Source organism: Halichoeres trimaculatus, unplaced genomic scaffold (genome assembly GCF_033239565.1).
Source record: "Halichoeres trimaculatus isolate MK-OKI-2021-1 unplaced genomic scaffold, fHalTri1.1 fHalTri1_scaffold_19, whole genome shotgun sequence".
In the NCBI taxonomy this organism is placed as follows: Eukaryota; Metazoa; Chordata; class Actinopteri; order Labriformes; family Labridae; genus Halichoeres; species Halichoeres trimaculatus.
Genome location: NW_027437197.1, coordinates 12,899,915 through 12,925,136, shown reverse-complemented (window position 1 = coordinate 12,925,136; position 25,222 = coordinate 12,899,915). Strand labels below are relative to the sequence as shown.

General features: G+C 41.2%; 1 protein-coding gene across 1 annotated transcript in view; it reads right to left on the bottom strand.

The window, feature by feature from the left end:
• Nucleotides 1–18,134, bottom strand: part of lrp1bb (low density lipoprotein receptor-related protein 1Bb) — a 255,210-nt gene extending 237,076 nt beyond the window's left edge. The window contains exons 1-2 of the mRNA XM_074695293.1: nucleotides 17,947–18,134; nucleotides 16,795–17,310 (exon numbers count right to left, since the gene is read on the bottom strand). Coding sequence (XP_074551394.1) covers nucleotides 16,795–16,885 — 91 coding nt within the window. The 5' untranslated portion in view covers nucleotides 16,886–17,310; nucleotides 17,947–18,134. The remainder of the gene's footprint in view (nucleotides 1–16,794; nucleotides 17,311–17,946) is intronic.
• Between the last annotated feature and the right edge of the window lie 7,088 nt (nucleotides 18,135–25,222).

Sequence of the window (25,222 nt, the reverse complement as noted above, 5' to 3'; positions counted from 1 at the left end):
CCCCTGGATATCTCTGAACCTGAAAAAAAGCCTTCAAACAAAACGTCAGCATTGCAGAGACCTCCTGCTATTGAGCACTTGAAAATGGACAGATGCACTCCCCCTCTCCAGAGTCCAAGGCTTTAAATGGAAATCCAAATCAGGCTTTGGTAACACTTTAGACATGAGGGCCAGCAGCTCTGCTGGCTTTTGCTCATATGGCACATTGTAAATTCTAAGACAGCTGTACTGCGAGACTTAATTCATGTCACAGGGTGAGTAACAGGGCTTGACTATCAGATGACACATTCATAAGCGCCGATCATACTCTGGCTGATCTGTGCAGTATGCTTCTTTTTTTAGCACTAGGTAAGCAGCATCAGTCATATTCCCTTCACTTCCATATCTTCAACAATAAAAGTGGTGATTTATCAAAGCCTTAAGATCTGCAAAGGGTACTGTTATAACAGCGTTACAGTTTTTTTCACCAAGGATGCACTGATCCCTTCTCTTCTGTTTCAACAGAGCCTCCAATATATTCCCCCAGGTTTGCCTGTACTGAGCAGTGATCCGAGGCCAAAGATCTTCTCTCTTTTGGATCTCCATGTGTTAAACTGATTTAGATTTTTCATATGTATAAGGTTACAAGAAATGGTTGCTCCACATAACATTTTGAATGTTATGCCCCAGCAGGAATAAATAAGGAAGAGGTAAAAAAAGTTCCTTTGGGAATCAACACTTCTGCCCATTATGCAAAATGGTAGAGTAAAGAGTTGGCTAACACTGATGGTGTGAACTATTTGTAGCAATTAAGACTTTTTTTCATTCGTTAAGATTAAAGAATGTATTAGAGATCTTTTCATATGATTGATAATGTGTTTATGTATGGCCAGTTTTCTAAGTTTAAGTCTCACATGAAGATTTTACAGCATTTAACTTGGTGTACAAGTTGCTTTTAAACTGGAAATTCTTTGTCTGTTTAAACTAAAACTGGAAACCATGTGTTAAACTACAGCATCACCCACCTAAACTGAACCCCAAATACAAATGCAGAGGTTTTTATAGACAAGGACACCTTAAAGATTGTTTTGGCTGACTGGAATTGTCACCCATATTTTTTCCAAGACAGAGTAACAGCAGCAGACCAAGGACAAGGATGCAGCGATGCGTCCTGCTACATTAGCAGGAGACATCAAGTTGGCTGTTGTCAAGTTTAAGTTCAATCCAGGCAAAGACATCACCCTGAGGCCACCTTTGAGATACTGTAAGAAGGGAGATAAGCAACATGTCCTGTGTGAGGAATGTCTCGAGGAGACAGATGCTGGAGCCTGACCCCCGATAACTGTGTCAGGAAACTTGGTTTCATGGCAGAGAAATCAGAAAAACTGGTGCACTCAGAACACACAGGCTGCCCAGAAATATCTCGACAGACTTCAATCCTGGATTGTAGCAACTACATCAAAGACTTCAGAAGGCTGATATGCATGTCCTGACCTAATGCTGAGAATTTTGAATCAGAGCACTGAGGTGAACTTGAGTCAGACATGAAAATGTTGGTTAGCTGAACAAGACTACGGTCAGGATGAGGATATCTAAAAATGAGGACTGCCATGTCATGTTTGTTTCTACTGATGATGAAAGCCCTTGAAGCCCCTCTGTTTATTTTTAGAATTGATTTTTCTTAAGCACTGCAGTAATTTGCAAGCAGCTTCACAGAAGCTCGACACACCTGACAGAAAGACGTACTTGTCAACACAGTTAATAGGCTGCTTTGGTGAGCTGTATCTCATGAGAGGAAGCTCAGGTACAGAAGCACTTGTCAGGTAAACTCTACCTCTGTATGAGTGATCAGGGTAAGAGTCAAAGAGCCAATTAAAGCCGCAAGCGGTAATAACGGGCCCTTGCACTTTGAAGTGTCATTGCTGTAGGGCAGTGGTCCCCAAACTATGGCCCGGGGGCCGGATACGGCCCGCCTCCACATTCTGCCCGGCCCCCTGAACAATACCAGAGGCGCATTATGATTTTTTTTTCTTCAGTCTGGCCATGTGATCGAGACTTACACATGAATAGATGTAACCTTCTATTCCATCCTTCTGCAGTTTGTGCCCTATCTGAAACCCCTCCCTTAAAAAAAATTCCTGTTACACAACCATACTGGTAGTAAAATGTATTGTGCTAATTAGTGTTGTAACTAAGTGTCACTTAGTTCGGTTTCTTAGCCTAAAGGGCTATTTAGTTATTATTTATTTCATAAATAGTGTTACATATTTCATTAGTAGTGTTATTTATTTTCTGATTATTTTTCCTCTCAAGATCTCAGAAAGGGTTATTAACATTTGGTTATGTGTGGCTTTCTGAGAAGCAAAAAATAATTACATTTGCGATCGTCACACTTTTTTTCACAAACTGACCCTGGCCCCCCATCAGGGAAGGGAAAAGTTGTTTGGCCCTGACAGGAAAAAGTCTGGGGACCCCTGCTGTAGGGTGTGCATCAGGATTTGCTTGTTTAATAGCCATTATAGTTCAGCAGTAAGTAATACAACCACCATGAGCTTAATCTATATCTATATCTATATGAGCATATGCCCCTACTGCAACCATACACATAAAGAGTGCATTGTTGTACAGCTCTTCACCAGTAAGCAGATGAGAACTTGGTGACTTTAGCCAAGTTGCCATGAAAAGGTAACAACTCAAGCTCTTAAGATCCAAGCTTTTATCTGGTGTGCAATTTTTTAATTTACCTTGCTTTTTGGGATAAGTAAAATCTGATAATTTTAATAACTGAACTTGGTCTCTGCATGGGAATCTTTATTATTTGTGTTATGAGTCCTCTGTTAGTTGTTTGTTAGTAGTGTAACTGTACTTAAATATGTTGTTTTTCTTACTAAAATTGGGATGATGTGATTTCACTAAAAGATAAAGTGGATAGTGTCTCTAAATGTGGCTAATAGGTCAAATAGGTGAAAGTTTTAAAAAATGAAGTATCAGAGGTCTAAAAGACAGAAATGTAAAGTCTACATGTGTGGACACTGGGTCTTAAGAGGTTAAAGCATGTTGGAAAATGATGATGGGAGTAAATTCCAAAGAAAATCTGTTTAAGTTATTTCATAAATTTCTTCATAAATGACTTTTTACCTTCTCAAGCGTATTCACAATACTCTGGAAAAATGTTTAAGACTACCAATAAAAACTAAAAAAGAGGACATTGATTCAACTTTATAAGATTGTCAGGGTCAGTTTCTAATAAGGATTCTAAATGTTTCTTTTGTGTGACTTGCTTCTCCTCTATTAGCATTTTTCAGTTGAGGAGGATAAACTGAATCTCTTATGATAAGAGGGATAAGAAGTCTCTGTTGGGATGCTTCCACCACACTCTTTGGCTTCCAGGGCTCAAACAATAAGATTTGACAGCTATGCATCAAACATCAGTCCTCCCTTGATCAGGATGACTTTGTGAGTATGTACTATTTGAAGTTATTACTTAAGAAGGAAGCAAACAAACATGAAACCACACTATTCTAACACTGACAACACCCATGGCACCCAACAACCAACATACAATCTGTTGTTTTTAACAAGAGGCATACTGTGTATCAGCATACACTAAGCGTTAACCCAGCATGATGGAAAAATGTTGCACTTCATCAACCCCTTCCTCTGCTCTGCTGTTACTGTCTGCACTTCCTTCTGTGCAGTTGGCTCCACCAGGCATACACTTTATTTTCTAGCTTCTTGCTTTGGTGCCAGACCTGTAACCACTTAAGAGAGTCATGAAGGTCATAACTGTTGTGAACAGCTTTCAAAAACTTGATAAATTAAACTCCAGAACAACCATAGCTATGAAAAAACCTTCAGTATCTTCAGTGTGTTGACAAAACACAGAGTGATGTATTTTATGATCGGGTAAAAAGTCTTGCACTGGTTTGCTACATAAAACCTGCAAAATGTCAAAATCTGACATTCAACTGAATTTTTTGAATGTCCTGTGAGGATTTCAACACAATGGCAATGGACTGTTTTCAGGTGTTGGTTTGACATATATAATTGGGGTTTTCATGTATATACAGTACATAAAGTACCTGTGGGGGAGTCATTTTGATGACATAAGGGGTTACTAAGGAGCTGGGTTTTACTCACAACCAAGCAGAGTTTGGTGGGTTTTGGGGCATGTTAAGGCCTAAAAAGTATGGATTCGAAATAAATACATAAAGAAGGACAGACCAGGTCCCAACAGGGTCTTCGCAGCACTTGGGTGCATGCTCTGCTGTACATTTGACTGAGCTGTAAGATGTGAGCACTTAAAGAGCAATCATGGCCTAATCAACACTTGTCATAGTCACCTTTATTGTTACACATTGTTTCAGGATTTATTGGGATGAATGAAAGTGAGGATGTAAATGTGGCAAGGCCGTTATTGATTTTGTAGAGTTTGATTTATATCTCCCACTAAACTGAGGTATTGATTAATGATGCTTTGCTATTATAATGTACACAGAGTTGCCTAATTCAGAGAGATAAATACATTTTAAATGCCACCATAGAACCCAAGCTGAAACATGTATTGATTGGACGATGACAGAACACTAAGTGGTCTGTAATTTTGGTTGGAGAAAAACTTTTTCCCCATTTTTTTTCTTTTAAAGAAAAACATTTTGGCAACAATGCAGAGGAATAACAAACATTCTTAAGCACTGCCTGCTCAGCAGGGACAAATTGCAGCTTTTGTGCTGTAAGTGTTTTGTAACCTGAAACTATTAAGTCTAGGTTTGAAAAATTAAAAGAGAGAAAGAGGCTTTTTATTCCATTATCGGTTAGAAAAAAAAGGTTAGTAATATCTATGAACAGTATTTATAAAAATGCAAATAAATGTGATCCATCATTTATTGCAAATAAACAACAGTAGCACGCAGCTGTTTTCTCTGCAGAGCAGTTTGTGGAACATTTAACTCTTTGTACAGGCTTTCTGAATCTGACTGTGTCATTTTGGCGCATTTGAAAAGGTTGAGCAGGTGCAAAGGCTGTGCATCCTTTTGTGGAAGTTTTTATGTGTTTGGGTTGTAAGTATTTTTTTTTTATTATTATTATTTCAATTTAGACCAAAATAAAGCTTCCCTCTTGTGTCTGACTTGACTGTGAACAGACTTTTCTGTTCAAAACTGATTCTGAAATAAGACATACCGTTTTTATGATGATGAAATCAGTGAGAGCTTTGTTACAGACATGCATAGCTATGACTGACAGTGCAGCCCACTGCACGCCTCCTTACACGATGGAAAATTTGCCCTTATTCATCATGTTTTGCAAGCCGATGCTTCGCTGCACACAGCGTGTTGGGACACACAGGCCCGGCCGGCGGCGCCATCAGACAGTCTCCCTCATTAAGTCGTAATCATGCATTTACAGCAACAGAAGTGTACACTGAAGAAAATAAACCCTCTGGTGTGCTGGTTTTTATTGACAAGACAACAAATGACCAGCACAGGTAGAAGACACAACTCCAGGCAAATAGGTTTGGCAGTGAGTCCAGGTTACCATGGGTTCAACAGAACTGTACCAGTAGCTCTCAGGACTTTAATAAAAGAAATGAAATAAAAACACATGGTGGCTGAAGAGAAAGGGCAGAACAACAAAGCAGAGACACTGCTTGTTAAGGAATCTGTTAAACACTAACTGCAGGGGGGGATACAAGTAAAGGAAATGACTGCAATATATACTTTAGATTTCAAAGTAAATACCCTCATTAGCTTTTTTAGCTTCTTAAAGCAGGTTTCTTCGCGTATAGAATCATTCATTAAAATCTCATTAACTTTTATTCAATAAACTGTCCACATTAATAATAGCAGCTTAAAGCAGCTATCATTTGCATACTATGTTTCAGACAATACTCAGTGTCTCAGTAATGTGTGTGTGAGCTTTCAAAATGCAACCAAAGCATTCCTGTTATTGGTGTTATTTATCGCCCTTTAATTATTCATCTTGTACACTGTACATTGTGCTCTTTAGCTGAACTTAAAATAGCTTTGTTTGCTGTACTGAGTAGTCCAGCATCGATATCACAATTACAATTAAAATGTAATTCTTCAAAGAACAGTATAACATCCCCAAAACTGCTTTGTTTAAACACAACAGATACTAAAGCAGAAGATTATTTCTGGAAAAAAAACAATCTGTTTCAGTTATTTCTTTACTTTAAAAACATTGTTAAATATGAACATAAGTGAAACTTTTAAAAAAGAGCATTGATTAAACTTTGCAAAAGATTGTTAAGGTCACTTCCTTATTTGGATGCTAAATGTATCTTTCTACCGCCTGTTTTTCTTCTCTGGTAGTTTCCAGTCATGAGGATAAAGTGATTTTCCCATGATAAGAGGAAAAGAGGCTCTGTCTGGATGCTTCTACCACACTCCTTGGCTTCCAGGGCTCAGACAATGAGATTTGACCGCTGTGCATCAAACATCAAACATCAATCTTCCCTTGATCAGAAAGACACAGAGATGTCAGTCAGTATGTACTATTTGAACCTTTTACTCCTGAAGGAAGCAAACAAACATGAAACAACTATTTCAGCAGTGACAACACCTATGGCACCAAACAACCAACATACAATCTGTTGCTTTAAACAAGTGTTAGACGTTCTGTGTATCCGCATACAATAAGTCTCAACCCAGCATGAAAAGAGAGAATGTTACACTTTATCAAAGATTTTTTCTGTCACTGTCTGCACTACCTTCTGTTCAGCTGGCCCCTCCAAACATGCATTTTCTTTTCAAGATTTTTGCGTTGGTGCCTGAATTTTATCCACTCAAGCCTGTTAATTCATTGTGCAGGGATGAAAGGAGAAGCCGAACATGAAAGAGAAAGAAAAAAGGCAAGAAGACCAAAAGACTATCAGGACTCCATACTGAGTAACTATAACGGCACAGTGATGTCAGATAATCATAAAAGCAGTCAACAGAATTAACCTTAAAATGGCAAAACTCATCACAAACCACACAGCACTCAGCAGATTGTAGAAAATAAAATCCCTAAATTCAAATCAGTTGGTCACTCACAGCAAAATTAAAACTAAGTGAAAGAGTGATGTTGGACATTTTTGTTAGGTTTTCGAACGGATTCTGAATGCAACACACTGTAATTGGCTGGTTGGTTTCCATGGTAATGACAACTTTTTCCTTCGAATAGCTAGTCATTGCTAGCAGTATTGTTAGACCAAATCATGCATAGATGTGTTACAAGAATTTTTTTTGATAAAATCTTGCAAAGACATCAGGTAATAACTCCAAAATTTCCATTGTGATCTTATTATGATGTCAGCCATGAGCCAAATGAGGCTGTGGCCTCCGCCTCCCCTTTGTCTTCCAACGCTTGCTCACTTTAAGTTCATTTTATGCCTAATAAGCACCATATATTCTAGCTTCAACATATGTACACACATACAAAGGTGTTCCAACATACAATAGCAGACATTACAAAACCACCGATTCTTAGGCTTCCAATACGGACAGTCAGCCGTCAATCTTGTAGACATAAAACCTTTCACACTCTCATTCCTACCCACAGGCAATCACTCGTCAATTACCAAGCTGCACAGTCTTTAGAGAAAACCTACACAAGCACTGTGAGAAAATTTTGCCTCCATGAAAGAAAGCTAGAAACACAACTGTCTTTCTGTAAGGCAAGAGTGCTTCACAGTAACACCACTTGCTTGCACACACTCTCACAAACAATGTAACCACTGTACAATGAAAAAGGACTTTAATTCTACCCAGCCTGGGTCAAAGAAATCAAAATATTTTAAATAATTGTTTTTTGTTTTTGTTGTTGTTATGTTATGTTATGTCAGCTCAATGGTATTACTTTTAAACATTTTTTTCCTTGAAAAGTTTATCGTCATGCATTTAACAAAAACAAACAAACAAAAAGTGGCATGCAGCCAAGTGAAGAAACCTTTCTGGAGAGCTGTTGTGATTGAAAAGACTTCAATTTAAGACAAGCAGCAACTTCTGTAGGGGAGGGGGTGGTAGACATCCCTTTTTGGATTGGTGCAGGTTATGAGTTCTTACCTTATAACGATCAATGCAAATGCACGCTGTGGTCATGTCTGTGACTGTGCTGCCTTCACACAAACACTTCTCTTATCCCTGCTCTTTGCCTTGGAGATAAGGCTGTTTTGATGGCTTGCAGTCAATCACTGCTACTGATAATTTCCCCTGAAAACTGGAGTAAACATTAAAAATAACTACAGAAGTTATCTACAGTTATGCAAATGGTCTTGGTTTTTTTGAAGAATAGGGCATACACTTTGCTTTAAAACCAGATTGAAAACTTACCGGAACTTTAGAAAAACAAGAGTAATGTTCATTCGGTTACAGCAGAAAAATTGTTTTGTTGTTTAAAAGGTTGACTTTAGGCAGCACAAGCAATACATCTTCTCTAGCCTGCACAGTATTTGAAAGAGAAATCAATATGAAATACTCAACCAGTGAGGAAAATAAAAAGATGATTTAAAAATCTAACCACTTAATATTGGATGCTAATCTTTATTTCTTGCACGTTTGACACCAGATAAAAATTTTTATGAGTGTCCCAAATATGAGAGACATACTAAATCTCAGCCAAAGATTTTTTTTTTTCCTCTGGGTTTTTCTTCCCGGCGAGGGTTGCTTCAGAACAACTGGTCCTTATCTGGCACTGAGCAGAGAGAGGGAGAGATACCTGTGACAGCCGACATGTTTGAGGCCCAAGTGCTTAATCTCTGGTCTCTGCTTTAAAGCAGTGAGGCACATCACTGAAGCATGAGGTGATGGACAGCGTGTGTTTCAAATCAACCGTCACAACAAAAGGGAACAGGAAACCACGTAACATGAGCACAAGAGCGACACTCTAATTGCAGCAAAGAATACAACAAACATTGGTGAACTGTGATTGATGGCATCACAGTTAATAGGACTCCCTATCCAGCAGTGTGTGAGAGGGGAGCGAGGCAGGGACCAGAGATCAATAGCAGCTCGGAAGCATGTTAGGGAATCATACAGAATCAGATTGATGACAGCTGGTGGTGATGAATTTAGCAATCTAATTTTATCACAAAGTAACACAGTGATAGTACTTCCACAAGATTGAACTCAATCCTTGTGAACTAACAGTATCACAGCTGTAGAGAGTGAATTTTGTGCTTGCTGCAGGTGTAAGTAGGGCCAGCAGTGCAGTTTCATCTTTGATTTTCAATTCATGCACCATTCCATCAAAGTGCGTTGAATTATTCATTCTTAGTGGCAATCTCACAAATATTTTAGGCCCAAAAACCTCTTTTACTGCACTGTCAGGCTTAGATATACATTTAGACCTGCTCCTTCAAATTGATATTGAAAGAGCCACACTAGTAGATAGTCTCACGCAGCCAAAAAAATCATAGCTGTTGACAATAAACCAGCTGCACACAGAGATCTGCCAGTTCTACCAGACACAACACAGACTGGGCACAGACGTTCATTTTAAAGACGTGTAATTAATGTATGTGTGCACGTCTTTCTGTGGATTAGCATGTTTCCCTGCATGGTATACACACTCACTGCATACTGCATGTGTGGGAGATAAGTTTTCTTTTAGCCAAGACATTGTTAGTGCTGTGTGCCTTCTGTAAATACTGTTCACTCCTGCACTGCCTTGTATCTTTGCAAAAGATCATTTCATCCCTTGTTTTCATCTTCTGCTTAATGGCTGAAATATACTGCAGCTCTTTAGGAGGCAGTGGCTTGTGAGAATGATTGAAAAACAAATCTGGCAATGAAGGAATAAAAGCTTCTGTAGTTAACAGTTCCTGCGTTAGCATTTTATGCCTAAATCCATAAAAGAAAATTATGGGTTATCACAGAAGTGTACACCAAAATGAAACATCTCGATGGTTCAATATTTCTTAATTGCTTGGTGCGCCAATTTCTCTTTCAGGAAGGACACAGCGCAGCATCACCAACAGGCCTCAGGTTTGTCAGCTGAATGAGGCTTGTTGGGGGATGGATGAATCCCTCCCCTGTTCTGCTTTTCTGGGCCAAGTCTGCATGATGGAGCCCTGAGCCCTCGGTCTGTGCCAGGTGGCAGCTGGGAGAGAGAGTCCCCAGCCAGGCTTCAGCACCCCTCACCCTGGTTTCTCTGGCCACCGCCATTGCCACTCGAGGCTCAACACCAACACCTCTGACCTGCAGTTTGTTCGAGCTCCCCCCTGCAGTCGACACTTTTGTCGTAGCATCTGTGTTTTGGCCACAAATTATCCTGCCAGTCTATAATTTTAGGTGTTTCTTCCAGTGAATCCTCGTTTTAAAACCAAGCCAGTAAATACTTAACAAAATCATAATCCTGAAAAAATTTACTGAGATGATCACATTACATCTAAACGCGGTGTTGCAACGCAGCACAGCATCCATCTTCCAGTCTATTCCCCTAAATTAAATTCTGCCGCGCCTGGTACAGACGCTATCAGGATATATTCTCTGCCTGCACAAAGTGATGAATCAAATCTTTAAGTATTAATCAGCAATATGCTTGTTGTTGGGGCTGGGCCATATAGGCTCAGTGCACACAAGCTCATACATTAACCAGGGGATCTCTATCTTGCCAGTTTAATATTTGGAGGTGAGCATGCCAAGAAATATAACAGCTTCTTCCAACAACAATGAGCTAACTATTCCTGCTGGATGAATTGCTCCTACCTCTTCACCACCTCACAGATAAGGAGAGCTGCTTTCAATGAACACTGCTTTATTATTATCTCGGACAGCTCGTAACACTAATACAATGTTTTCTGTGCCATTTTGTCTGACTGGAAACTTTAATAAAGAGCGGCAAGAGGGAGGAAAAAAAACTGTACTGGAAAGATTTAGGTCAGCCAATTACATGCCAAGCAGTCAGCTCATCAATCAAAGCGGCGCTGTCCTTTCTTTTTGCAAGGATAGACAACAGACACAAGTGATAAAACGGCCATAGCCAGTTAAGTGCAAGTTTAACAAAGTAGGGAGTTAATGCTCCAGCTCCCTTTCTATATATATTTGAACACCCCTGCACCACCTATTCCCATGGCAACACAACCTCTGCAGAAGTCCCTGCTACCTCAGTGTTACGGTGAACCTTTGAGGCGTGCTGCAGTGTATGTTAGCGTTTTGTTCAAAAGCTCAAAAAACTGAGTTTAGGCTACAGTTGCACTTCGTCTCAGCTGGTCTAGACAGACTGAAGGAACTACAGAACAGTAAGAGCAACAGTACGGTTGTCTTGGATCAACTCCTGCTGTATTGAGCGTCAGCACATGCTGAGCACACGGGGCATCTCCTCAGGGTGCTGCCTCCATCCAGACAGCAGTTCACCCTTTAAACTGACGGACAGAATTTTTGTCCCAGACAGACTGATCCCTCCCCCCTTTGAGGCATTTCCAGAATGCAATGTTCAATCAGCTCAGGCCTCACTCTTCAACTGCAGTTTTTCTAGTTTTTTCTTTTTACTCTGACCTGAAATATTCAAGGAGCTGTGCCATGGAGCATACATGAAACTGTTGCATTGTTCCCTTTGAAGAAGACTGTTTCATCTGTCAGTCTTGCTTGTGCATTAGCTTTTTTTTCACAAGGCAGATTTAACCAGGATGATAATGACCTAACACTAACCCCTCTCGTGAGGGGAGTTTTATCCTACAACTACTCTTATAACTCTACTTTTTAATAGCATAAGTGGCTATAAAACAGTTGGGCTTTCCGTCTTTAATAATTAATCAAATTTTTATTTTTTTTCTAAGCAACAGCAGTTTCCAAACATGAAAAACCAACTACTCAAAGATTGGGCTTTTCCAAAAACAAACTTGTTGATTTGTTATTCATAACTAGTTTATATATTTTATTTATGAAATAATATTAATGTGAAACCCAACGCCTCTCACATAATTAAGTCTGCACTGAACATCAACACAATTAGATCATGTGGGTCAAGAATAGGGCTGCTTCACAACTGCTAATCAATGCTGCAACTCAATTTTTAGCCAATGGCTTTCACAACCTGAGCCAATACCTCGCTGATTCAATTGTAACAAATTAAGACCGCAAGAGGTGATATCAAAGGTGACACTTTCAAAATCTAATGGTTTATTCAATAACTTTGTGGAACAGAAGCCTTGTCCCACCATCTTCCTCCACACAGTAATAAGAAGTGTGGTTGGCTGCTTCACTGCCGCTTCATGTAGCTTGGGGCTCTACTTCACCTCTGCCCTGAGAGAGATGTAAAGGCTCAATGACAGCCACACTTAGCTGACATCGTGGGATAGATGTGTCAGCTGTTTTAATGTCTTTTCACAGCTCATAAAAGACTGAATGCAATCCTGCAGAAATGCAGTGTAAGCACTTCTCTAAAGGCAGACCCTTGGAAACCTGTAATAACTGGTATGATGTTTGGGGAAAAGAAAACATTGAGGTTTGCTCCAAGTGCTTAATCTGCTCATGTACAGACTGAAGCTGACCTTCTCAACATGCTACCAGCTGACAGGCAGCCCTGACGAATCGTCTAGTTTTCCAGCCAAGACAAACCAAGGAGGTGGTCGTCAATAAAATGCACCTGAAGTACAGAACATGGGACGTGAATGAAATCCAATAATAACACAATCCTGTGCCTACTTCACAAGTTTTTCCTCTACTTACTTTTTCTTGCACCACAAAAAAACCCTGTGCAGACTCATGCATCACATCCTGTTCAGACCACCCTCTTCTTCAACCCAGACTCGGCCTTCACTGTATTTACTCTTTCCAAATCCAGCTTAAACTGGAATCTGTAAGCGGTTTCTTCAATCACTAGGTGAGGACAGTGTAGCCGGGTGAATATGGGCCTCCTTCCGTCCCAAGGATCACCTATTGCTGAGGTGGACACTTTTGCGGTACCGTTCGAACAGGATGTGGAGAGAAAAATCGAGTTACAAAGGAGGCCTCACAGCTGGCGGTCTCATTTTGGGTGAATGCCTCCCAGAAAAAGACTTAAAGCAGCTAAGAAAACAGAATTCAATCCAGCCCGGGTAGGTCAACTGTCTCAACCCAGCAGTTCTCCTGTGAAAGTGACAATCTGATCCTCTGATGACACCAATTCAATGTCTGAGAAAGACTGCAGGAACATGACGACAGTAAGAAGTTTTGTATTAATACTGCTAAAGGCAAGTGATTTACATTATCTACATTAGGCTGCAATTTATCACGTCAGACTGCAATCTAGTGACCAATGGTGACATTAAGTAGAGTGAACATTTATTCAACTCAGCAGCACTAAGGCAGCAGAGTTACAGATAGTCATTTAGCAGACGTCAGAGATTATTAATGCCTGTATCCCTGAATGTAGCTTACAGCCTCACGCTCTTACTCCAACAGTCTGCCTTTGATTATATTTGCATCGTGGTTCAAAAGAGACAGAGCATTTTTCATTTCATACATTTGCGATTGAATATCTGTTCCTGCCATTATCTATTTGTAAAACAAACAAAAAAATAAAAAAATAAAACTCAAATTTATGTTTAATGCCCCTGGAGATATAAGTCACTTCATCATTTCATTCTATTGCATCACAACTTTAGAAGATTGGGTATTAACATTCAAAATGTAGCGAGATACCTACCTGTAACAAATTTACACAACTAAGAAAAATTGTACTTTTGAAAAAGTATGTGAAAATTTTAATCCCAGATTTTTGAAAGTAACCACTTCACCTACCAGAAGAAAAGAAACACTACAGCCTAGAGTCCATCCTGAGGCTTTTTCTTCCTCACTTTGTTTTTTTTCTGTCAGTAACTGGCTCACAATATAAAAGGTACTTCAGATATGTAGTGCTGAATTTCTATAAACCTGGAGGACCTTCAAGAGATAGATTTTGAAAAAAAAAGTTTGGTCAAACTGAGGCAGCAGGACCTAAAATATCATGACCTTTATTCCTCATTATGAGTGAAGTGACAAAACAGCGGATTCTACCAACGCAACATGCACTAACACACCTGAGCAAGGGAAGACTTCACAGTATTTTGACAATACATTTGACAATGCTTTAGCAGCAGGCAGACGCAGCATTAGTATGCGTCACACTACATTATACTGAAATGCAACTGAATGGTCCTCAGCAACACAGAATTACAAAGTACTTATTACACACAAAATTAGATCCATTTTCTTTATAATCTTCATTTTTAAGCAAACATTTATTTTCTTAACTGTTTACAGCAAAATGAGTTCATTCTTGAGCCAGGCACATTGTTTCACATTGAATTGTCCTGGTAGATGTTAACAGTGTTGCCACCTGATCACATTTCGTACTCTTTACATGTACCAACAAATTTGCGACCAGTATCAAAGACAGATGGTGACTCTTATTGAATCAGGACAGAAGCCAATTCTACGGGGTTTCAAATTAAGAGAACATGCAGGCTGCTTTATTCTACTCATCTCTACTGGTCGACATTCTGCATAGAGGGACTGAATGACTTCTCCTTCATGTTTTTCTGATATCCTTTACTCACACACTCACTCACAGAGAAACTTGCTCAGATCTCTAATATGATCTTACTATCTCACTTAATTAGCTCCTAAATGCTACATAATGTGTAGGACTATCTGTGTCTGCAGCTATACCATCATCCCTTAAATGGTGTATATGTTTTCAGACAACCTTGAGCTGTTTGTGCAGGATGATGCTTATCTGATGCTGGGGTCACTGTTAGAGATCAAGGGTATTTTTGTTTAAAAAGACAAAAATTATAATACAGGACAGCACTGTGCTCAATATCTCAAGCCTGTGGTTTTGTCAGATCAGCAGTGTGCTGCCAGGCCAGCACGGCCAGGTCAGCCTGCTCAATGTTAGATGGACACAAGTGATAGGGAGAGAAGCACAGAGGAGGCTCTTCTTAGAGACAATGACATTCTCGGGATAAGCTCTGGAATCGCTTTGAATTCATGCAGAGAAAACTGAGGGTTCACGATTTGGCATTCAACATAACAACACTGCTACCACAAAGCAAATTAGTTCCTGACTAATTATCCTAACGACTGGTTTTGGTGTGCAAAGATTTAAGAAATGTTATTATCAGTGCAGTGGAACGCGGGAGCTTTCATGTATTCTCAGTGCAAGTGCAGAGCAGCAGCGTGGCGTTACTTTACAGACAAAGACAAAGGTCCTTACTATACATACGAGACATTCAGATCTTTACGTGTGTATGTGTGAGTGTGGCACATAAGTAGTTGTAACCAAAACAGGGTCAACATTAAGAAAATCAATGTAGAGTTTAAAAGTGTTTGTGCAGGAAATGTCTTTATGACAGTAGAATTCACTTCGTCAGATTTTAATTAAAATACTGTTACACAAGCTCAGACAAGAGTCCCATAAAATTCATCACTTTGATTCAAGCTGCTGTTACATATCAGCGCTGCAATGCCGACAATCAGCAATCATCTTGAAATATCAGTGGCATCAGCAAGGATTTCAAGGGACAAGTTTATCTTTTCATTTCATGCACATGGAGAGGTGAACAGCGCTTTTCTTGACAACTGTGATTGCTTGAGCAGACTCCAAGTCCCTACTTTTCATGCTGTATTGGAGGTAACATTTGGGACATTCTCACAAAGCAAGACGGTTTGACACTCATTACTCTGCTCGAGAACAGAGAAGTGAGGAAACTAGAACCTCAAGGCCAGCAACAACAGAATTTCCTAAAGTCGGCTCCCTGAAATAAAAAAAAATCACTGCAATCACCTTGTCCTTAGAGTTAAAATAGTTTTTTTGTCCAGTGACTGTGAGCTCAGCACTTGTGTATTCAAATAGCAGCCTTGAAATTTTTGAGGCAGAAGAAGAGGTGACTCAAATGTAAAGGAAGAACTTTAAAAAGCAAAATTTCTATCCAAGTCAGAAGCCTGCTGACTTTTCCTCAATTGACAATCAGATCATTAGAATTATGATTTCCCTTTGTGACTTGCCTTCAATAAATCTTTCATACAGCTAAAATTGGCATCTTTAAACTACTCACCCATTAAAAAGTGACTAATAAGTTAATGGATATTGTTAGCTTTACCCTCAATTAACCCATCGTCCCAAAGGGCCTGACTGGAAGATCCATGGTTTTAAAATATGTGAGCTTTTCATTTGCTGTTATTTTTGACATCATAAAATCAATGCCAGACATGCAGCAGCCAATAAATGCACGAAACTGACTTTCTCGGCACTACTGTACAGCACAATGCTGTTACTCCAGAGTTGACCGCGCACAACTAGTCTCATCAATTGCATCTCCATCTGCTGTTGTGATGATCCTCTGTCAGAAAATAACCCACGGGCTTCAGCCCAGGGAGACAAAATACACTTTGGCACGGGGATATTTTCACCTGCTGCACTGTAGGATAGTGCTGCTATACGCGCCTGCAGCCAAACACTCGTGAACCTGCTCCTGCTCCCAACAGCCACACGAATATTCCTGAAAATGCAAAAAAAATGAAAACGCTCTGCTAAATGTTCAGAGCAAGTTTAATGTGTCGATAATGGGGCTTTAACTGCTGTAATACATAAGCCTGTAGCCAAATACAACATCCTGAATGGTTACAGAAAAGATGCAGACTTGCTATGTGGCATCCCGCACTGAGCAAAAAGAATGACGAGCATTTTTAGGTGATCAACTCTTTATCATTCATGATTTGTGCCTTTTATCCGGATAAGAAATGTACACCTTGCAACATTTGGTCATTGTGAAAGCACCAGACTGCACTACACGGCTCATGGTGCCAAGTTTGATCTCACTGCATCCCCGACGGCCCGGTTCTTTCTTACCTTTCTCCTCGTCCGACACCGTAGAGGGCTCGGCGCACGGAAATAATCCCGAGAAAAGGGCTAGAAAGGCGAGTAGAAAAAACTCGGGCATGATTTCGGAGAGCGGGCTACAAAGAGCCACGGTGCTTCTCCTGGTCCTGGTCCTGGTCGTGGTCCTGGTCCGGGTCCACTCTCCCCCTCCACCACCACCCGTTTGACGAGCGCCGTTATTCGGTGATGTCCAGTGCGCAGAACAGTGCAGCGTTCCCCCGCTCCGTGACACATGCACACCGCCGCTCTATACGGCGAGCAGACGCATCATAGACGGCAGGGGAGATGAGAGCTGAGGCAGAGGGACGGAGGGAAGGCGGGGTGGGAGTGTACGGGATAAAGAATGAGTACGTTTCCTGTCTTTTCTCAATGATTTAATGCCGTCAAGGTGGCGCAGCTCGCCTCAAATTAATCATGCGGGTTAGCTGGATAGTCAGTGGAGAGGATGTCAGCCTGAGGTCTGGCGGTGTTTGAAGGGGGGGTCCTCTATAAAAAAGAAAAAGTCAGAGAATGGATCACGAGTAATCTCTGCTCTCACAGTAGTTACCAGCCATACCATTACAGAGTTCAATCTCAAAACCCTCCACACAGAAATAGCCCTTTACCTACATTTATATGAGAAAAGAGAGAAAATGTTATGTTTGAAAAGCGCACTAAAGACAATAGGTCATCGATTACAGCAGTGCACACGTTGTGCATGATTCAGGGTTGTGGGAACTACTAAATTTTAGTCTGAAGCTTAAATTTATCTGATCTACTCTAGTTCTGTTGTCTTTTTAATCCATCACATAAGTGGCTTTGTTTAAAAAAAAAAAATGCAGTTCATAGAGGAACCATGGTCCCATAGTCCCTTTGTGTTGTTGTTATTGAGTTTTAACTCAACGACAGGGGTGACTGTAGGAAATCAAGTGAAGCTAAACCTCTAAACGCAACATTCAAACTGGGCTCCTCCTCCTTAAATCAGCGACAGCGGCAGACCACTGCCTCCGAGTGAAGCTACATGAACACATTCACTAGCCCCGCAACCACCTGTCGTATCCCGTTTCAGCGTGGGAGGAACGAGCGCCTGACTTGGCATGTTAGCACGGGCTAATCACGGGTATTCGACAGAGACATGCTCACCAGAAAGTCAACTCGCTTCGCCCTTTGTCCGATCTGCTCTCCAAGTACCCGAAAGTGAGTGAAAGTCGAGCCAAGCTTCAACCTCGGTAAGTAAAAAAGCTTTATGTGTTTCGCGTTTCGTTTCATTTGGGTTGTGTTTTTCTTTCACTGTATTAAGTTCACTATCGTAGCTGCTGAGGATAGCGTCCCCACGCTCTATCAACTGACAAAGTCACCTGCTCACGGGCCGCGCTGTGATTGGCTGAGGTAGCCACGCCTACTCTCCGCCCACAAACGTCCCAATACAATCAAAAACATCAACACACTGGTGAGGTGGAGGACAGGGTTCCAGGCAGACACAGTCACTGACACAAGTGTAGAGGCCCAGGAGCGACTATTGAGCAAGTATTCAATTATTAATCCTGTAAAAGTTGACATTTCATTTTTAGGTAAAAATCTTGTAGACCCTACCTTTACGCCGAGCTCACATTGGCTCCGGAACGGTTGCAGTCTAGATACCGTGGGGATTTTCCGCAAGCTGCCACTCGCATCAGCTCCAGTTAGAGGCTGCGGCTGGCTCCGGTGCCAGGTGCGGAAAGGGCACTCAAAAGAGTAGAAGCTCAAGTGGGTTCACGTTAACTTGTCCGGACTTGCACGAGAGCTTTATTCCCCTAATGTTCATTATCTTTAATTACGTTACTTTTTTCTTTTCTTGAATTATCCTTATAATAGTATGGGATGTGTCATATAAAATGGGATGACTTTCCACTTATAGGATGATTCTCTCGTCCCTTGTTGTCAAAATGCGACCTTGTGTCACCGGGTGTGATGTAATGTTTACATTTACTACTAGCGCAACTGTGCTGTCAAAGAAGAGTCAAGTTACATTTGTTTGTACACTGATTTTATTTTAAAAAACAACGGATCTTCATGCCACCCAGCAATTCACTTCCTATATAGCCCCGCATATTTCATTCAGCTTGACGCAGACCCTCTCCGGCGTCCGGAAAAGATAGACTTCTTGCGGATTCTTTCCGTTGTGCCGTACAGCTCCGGCAACCGGACTCGCACCGCGCGGGGCTAATGTGAGCCTACAACAGTGACTTTAATGATACGGATTACATGCGGAAGCCGCACTGGACCCGCACCGGATTCAGTGTGAGCCTGGGATTAAAGTCGCTCTTGCTGCTGTCATTTAGGAATAATAAAGATGGCAAATTAGATGCAGTGTTAAAAACCCTACGTAGTTTATGAATTAAGAGTGCATCCTGATACCCAAGTGTATGCATTCAAGTTCAGCCTTTGCATGTGTTCTTTCTTAACTCAAGCAGATGATAAATTGTCAACAGACCCACTTGAAAACTGCAGAGAAGTTGACCCTAACTAACCCCAGCTGAAAGAGACTTGTGATGTGTTGATAAATCCACAAACTCTAAAATTATCCCGTGTTAAATTCAGAGTTTCTGACAGCCCAGAATATTAAATAATCGTCTCTTTAGAAAGGTCAAATTAACTTTGATGTTATTGGATTGGATGTTATTTCTCAGAGACTTAGATTTGATGCAAAGGTTAGTAAGCGCTTTGACATCATCCAGTTCCTTTATCTCTTACCCATGCTTGTGGATGTATTCCAGAGCAAACCTGAAAAAGCATTATCAGAGATGTTTGCTGGAACCCTTGCAATTATGATGTGTAATTTGTTGGCATAAAGCAGAATTTAGAGAGGACTTATTGCAGGAAGAGGCTTGTTTAACATCCTAGAACTATTTTGATGTGTACTACTCAATATGTGCTTTTCTTGCTTATCCTCATTTCTTAAAAGGTTCATTGTATAAGAGCCAACAATAGTTGCATGCTCTGCTGAGCAGTATTAAACTTGCATCTAGATTTGTCTCAATCAACCAAAGAAAGCTGTTCCTTACAATCCTCAGCTTAAACCGGAATTTAAATTTGATAGTTTTTTAAACCAGCTTTGTCAGTTATTTCTTGTTTAGTTCCTACATAATGTGACGTTATCATCATTTCTATATAGAGCTAACAGTACCAGTGTGTACCAGTGAAGTTGCTAACATGAGACACAGCACTAGCAGAACTTTTCTATTTGGTCTTGTTCTGTTCAGTATGGATGCTGCATCTCAGCTGAGTGTGGGGGAACTTCAGAGGAGCAGGGTGCCAAAGTATTTCACTGAAGTGTCGGGACAAAAAAAAAGTGAGAGCTTTGAATGAAGATAGCAAAAGTAAACATCAAGTAATTGGATTCAGTCTTACACTGCAGGTAGCTACAAAGCATTTCAACCCTCATTTATGACCCCAGAAAGCAGCTGCCCGTAGGGTCTTTGTCATATCACAGCATCTTTATCTGCAGATGGAATCCACTCAGAGAGCAACATTCCAACAGCTAGGCCTCCAAATAAGATTGTTTTGTCAATTGCTGTTTCCAGTGTCAGAAATAATACCCAGGATGAAAAAGCAGTGTTGGAAAACATTTTTACTTTGGAGGTATCCTTTGATACTCTATGTTACCTAAAAAAAAATGTCATCTGGCATTCTTAGCCTCAGAGCAATTTTCTACATATCCCTTATTCACCAGCAAAGACCACATCATTGGCAGGATGAGATATGACAACTATTTATCAATTTGATAAGAATTGCAATTCTGAATTGACCTTGAACTTCATGCTGTTGTTGTTTTTAGGAAGCTTATTATGGTGTTTGCGGTAACTTCTGTGCACAATGAACCAGCCCCCCCCCTTCTGAAAATGATAATAAAAAAAGAACTGTGAGGGAGAGGTGCATCAAAAGTGAGAATAAAGGGGGAGGATAGGGAAAAGTTTGAATTTATGAGTGCCAGATGAGACACAATTGAGGGGTTGTCCTCCTGAGACCTTGCTGTATATCCTTACAAAAATGAAATGTTTTTGTTGGTATTTGACTTAGTTTATTTGGCCATTTTCAAAAGATATTATACATAATTGATTTCTTGTTTTATATTAAGTAACACACCACCTCTATTGTCCAAAAGATCAGTGTTTTTAACAGGGATTGATTATTGCCAAGAATTCAAAAACACTTTTTGCCATCTTCTGGACTGGCCGAGTGTCTCAGAAGTAAAAGGTAAGTAAAGGGCAGTTTGAAGCCTGGTGAAGACTGCCCACACAGATGCAGACTGCCTATGGCTAGGCTAAAGAATGCTACAACACACAACTGAAATCCCTCAACCAAACACCTTCTGAACCCTCAGAACGGATTGCTGTCTTCATTATTTTACTACATGTCATGTCGTGCTCCAAGCAGTTAGAGGAGTAAAAGTTCCAGCACTAATAGATGAGGACAGATGCTAATGAAGTCACTAAGCACAGACTCTGGTAATAACTATCTCTTGACCTGCATGGCATAGAGAAGCTTAGCGCAACAGTATAGGAACTTTAATCTTTCCAAAAAAATCTCCTGCCCACACATTCTTTTAAATGATTCAGCTTAGTGCATATGGTCATGCTAAAAACAGGGGTGAAAAGTATTATCCACTGGCAAACCAAACTTTGTGCTGCCCAAAGAGAAGCAGCCATGTCCTGTCACTGCGCATAAATTCATTAAGCGAAACATAGTTTTAGGTGACAAAGAGATATATCTAAGATGAGTTGGGAACATGCCTAACATTCATGCGGAACGATCTGTCATGTTTTATTATTGAGTTGTCACAAAGAATGAAGAATTCAAAGTCTTCAAGGACATTTCACACTAAGTCTCTGCTATTTTTTTTTCTGCTGCCAGGATGGTAATATTTTCTGCTTCTGAAAAACAGGGAACAAATGAATAATTTTATGAGACCCCCCCCCCCCCCCCCCCCCATTACTGAGAGCTGGCCACATTTTGATTTAACTGCCTCAATGTTTTCTGACCATTATAAAGTGCACTACTTCAGTACTGAATGATTTAAATGTACCAAAATTCAAGTGGCACAAGCTGTGAGTATGACATGCTTATCTGCCTCCTCTTTTCACCTTTATCTTTAATTAGCCAGAGCCTTCCACTTGTGCACACTCACATGAGTTACATTTTATGCCCTTGGGACAAATACAAGTGTTGTCATGCACAGAGTAGGCGGCATCTGTCAATGGTAGTAATGACCATTGCGGTCCAGGCCTGGCTTTAGTGCATATGTGTCAGAGGGAATGAAGTGCTAGTGGCAGCTGTGTGTGTGTGAATGGCGTAGGTGAGGGCAGCCTAATAGCCACTCGTGCCTTGTGTGTCACTCATAGCAGCACAGGTCTTGACGTACAGGACTGAATAGGGGCCTGTCTGCTGTCAGAAGTACACGCTGACATCCAGTTACAGGGTCTAACAGCCAACACCCCATGTGACCTCAGGGTTGTACATCTGTTTGAGGTGATGTCCTGAGGATTGTCTTCTAGCACTGTAACAGCGCAGCTCCTCTCAGACTGACACGTGTGATGGCACTGGTGCTGACCATGCCAGCCCAAGCACTACATTGGGCAGCACTTTGCTACCATGCTTGGGGTGGTGATGCTCTCCTCCAAAATTAGCATAAGCCATTGACCCTGCTTGACCCTGTCATAATAGCAGGCTCATTATCAGGCTGATAACTCCAAACACTGTAGTGTTTTGGCCTCAGCTTAAAACATGAGCAGCCTCCCCAGCTGGCTTTCGACAAGTTTCCCCAAAGGAGTCAAAAGCAGTTTCACAAAGTGGGGTTTGAACAAGAATCGGCCAACAGATTTGGTCTGACGTCTGAGTTGTTCCTTTTGACAGTTATTAGACAGAAAAGCACGGAAAGGAACAGAACTGAGGTTGGTTCTGTCCTGCTGCTGGGGCCAAGCGCTCTGTTCTGCCAGGGCCATAAAGTGATGAGGATACATGGGTGTTCCCCAGGGCCTCAGTGCCTGTTAATCAAGCAGTGGGATGACAGGCTATTTGCTGCATGAATCACTGCACTCTCATCATGCTGAAAATGACTTGTACTTTCTGAAAAGGGGAATGTAAACTGCACCTTTGCTACACTCTACTGGGGTAAAATGAGGGTAGAGCTGTTGTGTGTGTGTGTGTGTGTGTGTGTGTGTGTGTGTGTGTGTGTGTTTCAGGACAAATATGGCCATCAAACTGATTTAAGAGCTTTCACTCACATCAGTCAGCCATAGCCAAAACAAACGGGTGTTTCACTGTTTTGTGCACCAGTTCTAGTTGTTCCCTCAGTTACACATATAACTTGTTTTAACAGCTAGTGTAAATGTTAGACCAAACATGCTACTGTATAAGACTTGATTGTTACTCAATGCTGTCTCCTGCATATCTCAGAGGGGATGAACATCGTACATTTAATTCTCACAAATACACAGTAGCTGTGATGCCATTTCCTCTGTTTGCACTAAGCAGTTTAAGGAGCAATTTCAACAAAGCAATTGCAAGTTAATTGCCTTTGTGTGAGATCTAAAAAAAACAGCTTTCCACAGTCTGTGTTTATTCATGAGTGAAGGAGAAGCCCTGGTCCTGCATGGGGTGTTGGAACAGCATGGAACAAGACTATTTTGAAAATGCTTTCCATTAAGTTTAAATTTATTTTTCAAAATTATACCAACACGCTTTATCAACCTCAAGGGAAAACAAACAAGCAGACACTTGCTCACACACATTCAAAGACACTCTTTCCTTTGGCAGGCAGTGCACTGACTTACTACTGCCATCTAGGGATACATAGGATTTGTGGTTAAGTGCTGCTGTATGCATGTATCACAGTCACATCTGGGGAACTTACATACCCTATATGAGGCTGTTACTGTAAAATAACAACCCAGAAAGGGCAAGTAAAAAGCACACTTAAAGTTCAAAATAAATCCTTCTCCATGGAAACAAAGACAGTCTCCACTCTTTTGCAAAAGAAAAGGCAAAAGAAAGCTAAAATGCTGTCTGCTCATATGTGTGTAACAGCCAAAGCCTTTCCACTTTGCAATATTTTGTGCTGGATCCCAGTGGACTGCAGGGTTGGAGGAGCCACAACGCAGACAGAGCAGCTCGCCACCGCTCTCCTCTCACAGCTGGAACTCACTCCTGCTGAATAATGAACTCAATCTCAGCTCTGCCTCAGGGGGGGACCTCGGAGCCGCCCTCAGCTTAGTGCAAGGCTTTGTTGTCCATATGCGCGTGCTTGCACATGTAGGCACACACTCACACACTCCTCGCTGTCACTCTTTCCTGCCACGAGTAGCTCAGTGAGAAATGCCCCGCTGATTGGCAGAAGGGGAGGCAAAAAAAAAAAACAGTGAGAGGAGAAGAGCCGGGAGACATCGAAGGAATTGTGATGGTTTTAACGTGGAGGAGGGAGACAGAAGGGGAGACACTGGGAGATTGGAGTGTGCGTGGAGTGTGTGTTTGAGAGGTTCAACTGCAGTTTCCCAGCAGCTTTGCTTACCTTTGGGAGTCAGCTGACAGTGGGAGGACGGAGTAGGAGAACCACAAAGACAGGCAGGTTGTTGATTGGTGGTCAGCTCATCAGGGATGAGATGAAAGAGACAGCTGCTGGAGACCGAACTAATGAATGGCCGCACTTCTCATCCGTGATCGAGGTTTAAGAGGTGTGAGTAGGTAGAGCTGAAGGGGTTAGCAGCAGTGGCGCGTCAGCTGACCTTTCAGAAGGCACCTTCACCCCAGCAGCCTCCACGTGAAGCCCATTAACCGTCGAAAAATGCCAGCTTTCCATTAGATCCAGAATAATTAACGGAGACACTAATGAAATTTATGGGCTTATGTGTGTAGAATCTCTAAACCAGCATCAGACACATAAAAAAGCACAATGCTGGAGTGTGAATCTGCTTGCAGAGTGTGAATATAGGCAGTCTGTTTCTGTGGCTTTGATAGTCCAGTTTAGTGTCGTGTTCTATTTATTTATTTTTATTTATTATTTTTTTTCTAGTGGGCAGCCAGCCTGTGTCTCTAACTCTTCGTGACAGATCCACTTCATGGTGCTTCTTTTCACAAGCTGTGGCAGCAGGCCAACGCACGCGCTGTAACAGACAAATACACACACACACACACACACACACACACACACAGACATTGAAGCAACATCTAAATAGGTAATTATCTGAGTTGTAAGAGTGGGGAGGTGGCAGCCAGTATCCTCCACGTGATCAGCCTAAAACTAAAGCCTCTACTCAGCAAAGGAATATTAATTGCCTTTTCCAAGTCGACAGGCGGTTAAAGGGAAGAGAGAGTTGCCCATCAACAAGCTGCGGCTACCAACTTCCCAGCAAGGTTACTGAATGGAGCCATTGTTGTCGTCTCC